Source organism: Hyperoodon ampullatus (assembly GCF_949752795.1).
Source record: "Hyperoodon ampullatus genome assembly, chromosome: 9".
Taxonomy (NCBI): domain Eukaryota; kingdom Metazoa; phylum Chordata; class Mammalia; order Artiodactyla; family Ziphiidae; genus Hyperoodon; species Hyperoodon ampullatus.
The window spans coordinates 58,165,795-58,171,712 of NC_136922.1; the positions used below are offsets into that span (position 1 = coordinate 58,165,795).

The window sequence follows — 5,918 nt, forward strand, 5'->3', positions numbered from 1 at the left end:
AAATCTGCAGAGAGATCGCAAACTTCCTTATGCGAATGGATTTCTTGTAGAAGCTGGTGAAGGGGGTGGCAAGTGGCTAAAACAGAGTAAGCTACCTGGTTAAGGGGACAGCTGACACCTGGTTATTCACCTAACGTTTTCCATAAATTTCAAAGGTTTAGGTAAAGAACCCATGTTCTACGACAAGAAATTTCCTTGCATCGTGTAGTATCAAGGGATTGATTGGCCTTTTTGTTTATTTATTAGTGCAGCAGGATGTTGCATACTTTCATTTTGCTCAGGATGGGCAACTGGGGACCAAATCTGGAAGTACAGAGGCTCTAAATACTTGACATTGTAATGGAAACCATGGATGGTGGGGGCCAGACACCCCTTCTGGGTTTACGAAGAGATGGCAGAGCCACATCAGCCCCTGCCGTGGCCCATGCCCCTCCCAGTGATGTATGAGAGGTTGACTGGGAGGAGGCTGTGCAGCTGCCCCTTACCCTGAAACCAAGCAAGAGAGGTTCCTAGAAAATCACTCGTACAGAGTGGGATCACGAAGCAGGTACTGGCGGTTCATTTCTGATGGGTAGTTTGTATAGGCAGTAGGCTTGCCAATCTGCCTCTGCCCCTCCTAAGCAGGGCAAAGGGGGTTGGAGACAAATGGGGGCAGTGGTGGGGCAGCCGAGGAGCAGCTTCAGTCCTGCCTTGGCATGACAAGGCCATCTGCCTTTTCTATAGATGAAGTGGATGCTGAGAAGGTAGCTGTCTTGAGCCTTTCTTTCTGGCAATAAGAGGCCATGGAGAGTACAGGTGGGATGAGGGTGGTTGGAAGAGATCAAGGAGCATCCAGGTCTCTTAGGTCACTGACCTAGGCAGTGTGAAGTTCCCTCAGTGCTTCCCGAACTCCCTTGTAGAAGAAGCAACATTATATAGAGAGGATGAGACAGGGACTCTTGATTCCCCATCCCCATCCTGCCCATCCCCCTCCCTTGCCCACCCAACACCCTGGAGAAGATAGGAGAGGAGATTTTTTTCCAGAGGCCTACCGTTTTCCCTGCCACCACCCTACCTCGGGGGTGAGAAAGGGGTGGAAGAGAAAAAGAGCAGCCTTGCTCCTTTCCCACTTCACGTCCTTCCAGCCCCCAGCCCTGCCAGCAATGGGGGAGGAGAAACTTTGCTTTGGATATGAGGCTGCCATCTTCAGCTGGACTTGACTGAGTTTTTTAATATCAAGAAGTGACGAGGAAGTTTTAGAGTCTGTCCAGGGTATCATTAAGGCGGTCTCTACCCAGCAGGAAAAGGAGATTCAACACAGCCCAGCTGGGGGCAGGATGGGCGAGAATTAATACCATTTCTGGCTTGCACCCTAAGGAATTGAGGTTGCTCAATAAACTGATTAATATCTGACTAAGGACTTCTCATTCTATGACAGAAGTTGAACCACTGTGCATTCATGTGGTGGTGTACTGTGTTTATAAATTGTTAGTTTTAAGAGTGTGATTAGATTTTCTCTGCAAATCAAAAACTTGAAATATTAAGTGAGGAGAAAAGAGACACAACCAGAAGGCAAATTTCCAGATATAGATAGAAGAGACACTTAGAGAGGTATCTAATAACTGCCTTTTTCTTTTATCTTTCTTTTAAAAAAATTTTTCAATCTGTCACAGATTCACTAACAGTTGATGCAATGGCAGAAATAGGTGTATAAAAATATTTGTAAATAATTTATTATTCATGTTCATTTATTTGTCAAACATGTTATTCTGTTAAATTATTTAATATTCATCATAAAATTTGCCAGGCTACTCCTCTATTTAATTTTTTACTTAAGTGTGACTGTGTTCACACGATAGTGATGTGGCAAATCAGTCTCTCTCTCTCCTCTTCTCCCCATTACTAGAGGCTTCTTAAGTATATTCAATGCTCTTTTTATTTAGACAAAATTACTTCATCTTTCATTTCATCTTTACATTACAATATTCTTTACATTTTTTTTAACTTTCAATATATTAGCTGTACTGAGAAGGAAAAGTTGCTGTGAATGATAATCTATTAAGAGAGGGCAATGACTTCATTCCTTGTTGTCTTCACCTCAGAGTGGTTACAGCTTTATGTCGTCTTTAGGAACAGGCTCCAGATTTCTTATTTTTCTTCTTTCAATTCTGCATCATCTATTTTCTTCAATCCCAGTCTCCTAAAATGTAAGCAGTACAAAATATTCTCATCCATCACAACAATAGCATGTACAAGAAAGCATATGCAAATGGAGGTCATGATCCTAATTGCCTAATTATACCTGAATTGAATTGTGTTGCACTTGAAATGAGTAAGATGTTGATGGGATCCTGAATTTGTCATGGGCACTTAGAATGACAATGTTACCGTTGACTCATCTCTCTCCCTCATCGCCACCCCACTCCCAACATCTGATTAGTTGCCAACCTCTACCTGTACAATATCTCAGGACCTCAGCAGAAACATCAGTGGTTCTCCTTTTCCTGATAAACAACATTCAGAATATTTTATGTGGCTCTGAATATCTGCACCCTCTGCTCTTACCCCACCCTTCTTGTCTTCTTTCCTCTTCTCACCAAACGGAGCCCCAGCTCTTCTTGGCTCACCTTGCTTTAGCGCCTTTGCTCATACTCCTCTCTTTGCCTGAAAATACCCTCTCTCTTCCCTCTAGTCTCTGAATGTTCAAAACAGAGTCACCATTCAAAGTCCAACTCATGAAATATCCCTGGATTCCCACATGAAGAAACATTCTTTTTTTTTTGAATTTCTGTAAGACCTTATTAGTGCCTCTCATATCATTTCATTTATCCTATCAAATATTGAGGGCTTACTACCTGCCAGACAGTTCTAGGCATTGGGAATATGACAATGGACAAAAATTATGGGATTTATAGAACTGAAATTCTAGTAAAAAGGATGAACCCTAAATATATAATATGTCAGGTGAGGATAAGTACCATGGTAAAAATAAATCAGGAGTGCTCTGAGAAGCTCTCACTGATAAGATGTCACAACCTGCCTCCTTATTTCCTTCAGGTCTTAACTAAAGGGTCAGGTTCAATTTTATATTAAAAAATTTTTTAACATATGCTCTGTACTAGAACATAATAGGTAGGCAGCTTATTAAATTTTTGAACCTCTTGTGGTAGCTTGTGCTCTGATTTGTACTAGTAGATAATTCAATAAATACATATCAATATAAAGAATGATTATAATAACAGGAATTATTTATAAAATGAGGTCCTGGAAAAAGAAATTTTGATTTAAAGTTGAGGAAAAAGATCTTCTGAATTTGAGACCTGGGTTATTGAGATGGTGTCCTTTGTACCTGCAGGCAACTCCCTCATGCAGGACCTTTTATGCTAGAGAGGTCAAATGTTGGACAATACGTCATAGGCATGAATTCCCGATTCTGTCATTGCCTGTTACTACTTAGTGAGTGGCTGTAGAGTAATGAGAGGGATGCCCATATGTGGCTTAGAGGAAGCTATCTCATTATTTCATACCTGTAGTCATGTTTATAACTGACCTTCTATAGCTCTCAATTTACAGGTGTTTGTTTCCCTGTGCCTTTTCCTTTTGCCTTCCAAGAAACTTAACTTTCTTAGAAACTTGTTTTGAAAACATGTAAGCCTTTTTAAACTTTCTGGATTAGCTCTACATAACTGCCTATGCCTTTTAATTGGTATTCAAGTATTTACCTTAGGTTCTTTTGATCAGGATTCTGGATTTCTTGGGGCTGGCAGGTCACGGAGTAAAGTAACCCATTGGCAGATGATGAATGCATGGATTGTTGGAGCAAATCACTCAGTGTCTTGGTGACACTTTTGGCTATTGTTGTTCTCCCAAACCTTTGGGGCAGATTAGGAACACATCTCGAGATGCTGTCCTCTGTATTGCTTCCAAATCTCAGAGGCGGGTTGGCCATTGCCCCAGTGCTTCTTTCTTCTTCCACGGTCCTCCCAAATCTCAGTGGCAAGTTGGCTACTGAGGGTGGCATTTTGTTGACTGCAGGTGTACTCATCTTAATGACGTTTCTTGGACCCCAGTCTTTTAACTCTTCAAAATTAAGACTTCTTTCTTTTTCCCAGCAGAGATCTCCTCTAGGCTATAATTAGAAATAACCATTAAAATAACATTATTATTATAAGCAATGGATTTAAACCCCAAATTAAGTTAAATCCAGACTTTAATCTGTAGAATTGTTAAAGCTATGAACAAAGTTTGTGCTTTCATATGCAGAATTTTTAAAATAAATAACTTGTATTAAGCTTCTTTTTTTTTTTTTTTTTTTTTTTTTTTTTTTTTTTTTTTTTTTTGTGGTACGCGGGCCTCTCACTGTTGTGGCCTCTCCCGTTGCGGAGCACAGGCTCCGGATGCGCAGGCTCAGCAGCCATGGCTCACGGGCCCAGCCGCTCCGCGGCATATGGGATCCTCCCAGACCGGGGCACGAACCCGTATCCCCTGCATCGGCAGGCGGACTCTCAACCACTGCGCCACCAGGGAGGCCCATATTAAGCTTCTTAAAGCAATCTAGTTTCACCGTCCCTGGACTATTGTAAGACAACTATAAAATATTAATAAAATATATACAGTGCATGCAACAATGTGTTCGAGCAGCAAAGACATAATGAAGTATTGAAATGAGGCAAAAGTTTATTTTACTGCAGTTATTCTCCTTCAGTTTTGATTCATGTTGTTTATGAAATATTTCATAGATTTTTATATTTTGCTTTTAGAGACACCTCCCACTGCCTCTCCATTTCTCTTGTTTCCCTCCTCTTTAAAAGCCAAAGTGGTGGGCTCATGAAAGCAGAGATGCTAGCCATATTTTAGGGTACAGCTGGAGGAGACTTCTTTTTTACCTGCTCATATTCAGAGTTCCACTCTAAAAGCATTTCTCAAGAAATTGATTATATTTTTGTCAGTATGTAAATTATATTAGTAAAACACCGATTGGTTTGTGGGTTACTACACCACTACTATACCAACTTTAAAGCAACCACTTAAAATACAGCAAATATTTAATTGGATTTAGTTTTACCATGAAAGTTTGTCCATATGAAGATTTTTAAATAACTGTTTTCTGATTGTAAAAAGTAATACCTACTCATTTCAGCAAATTTGGGAAATTATATAAAGGCATAGAGAAGAAAATAAAAATAACGTGGAATTCCACCACCTAGGGATAAACATTTTGCTTTGATATAGAAAGACAATTCAAACGTCCAGCTGAAATGTATCCAGTACTTATTTCTGCAACTACTTATTACAACTGTGCACTTCTGAGTCAAATCGAAAATTAATGCACCTTATGCTTGCAAAGTATCAAACTCTGCACTAAAATGGTCATGAGAGGCCAGGCTGTGTGCTACCAAATACAAGTTAGAGCCATACGCTGCCATGGGAAGGCTGAAGTGTGACAAAAAACAAAACACAAACTTCTTCCTTACTGTTTACAAAAGCACTGGACTCAGGACAAATGTTCAGTAGCTTATGCTAGTCATGTTAGATAGAGTTAAAAAACTTACCTTTGAATATTTGTCATAATTCTTTTTGCTGTGAAGATTGGGCATCATTGATTCATCTGAACAGAAGATGTTTGATGTTAATAAGCTTGAAGTGGCTAAAGTCAGTAAAATGAATTGTTTTGATGAAATAATTTCCATTTTGTCCAAAATCTAGAATTAAGTTTACACGTGCAGCCCGATGTCTACATGAAGGGAAATTGTGGTCTTTTTATCCTGTCCAAAAACAAAGGAAAGTTCACTTTCACAGCGAACTCAATCCCACGTGTTTTAAGCACCAACATTAATTAGTGTTTAACTGAAATATGTACGTAAGGAATGTGGGTAATTCATTCTAGGAGGACAGCAATGTTTCTGCTTGCAAATTCATTAACTTTGAAAATAATTTTC

At 39.7% G+C, this 5,918-nt stretch overlaps 1 protein-coding gene across 1 annotated transcript; it reads right to left on the bottom strand.

The window, feature by feature from the left end:
• Window positions 1-2,127: 2,127 nt before the first annotated feature.
• Window positions 2,128-5,669, bottom strand: NPVF (neuropeptide VF precursor; the record flags this gene model as incomplete). Its single annotated transcript, XM_079710988.1, has 3 exons — window positions 2,128-2,179; window positions 3,702-4,108; window positions 5,532-5,669. The coding sequence occupies 3 exons, from the start codon at window positions 5,667-5,669 to the stop codon at window positions 2,128-2,130; spliced, it is 597 nt and encodes a 198-aa protein (XP_079567114.1).
• Window positions 5,670-5,918: the final 249 nt, after the last annotated feature.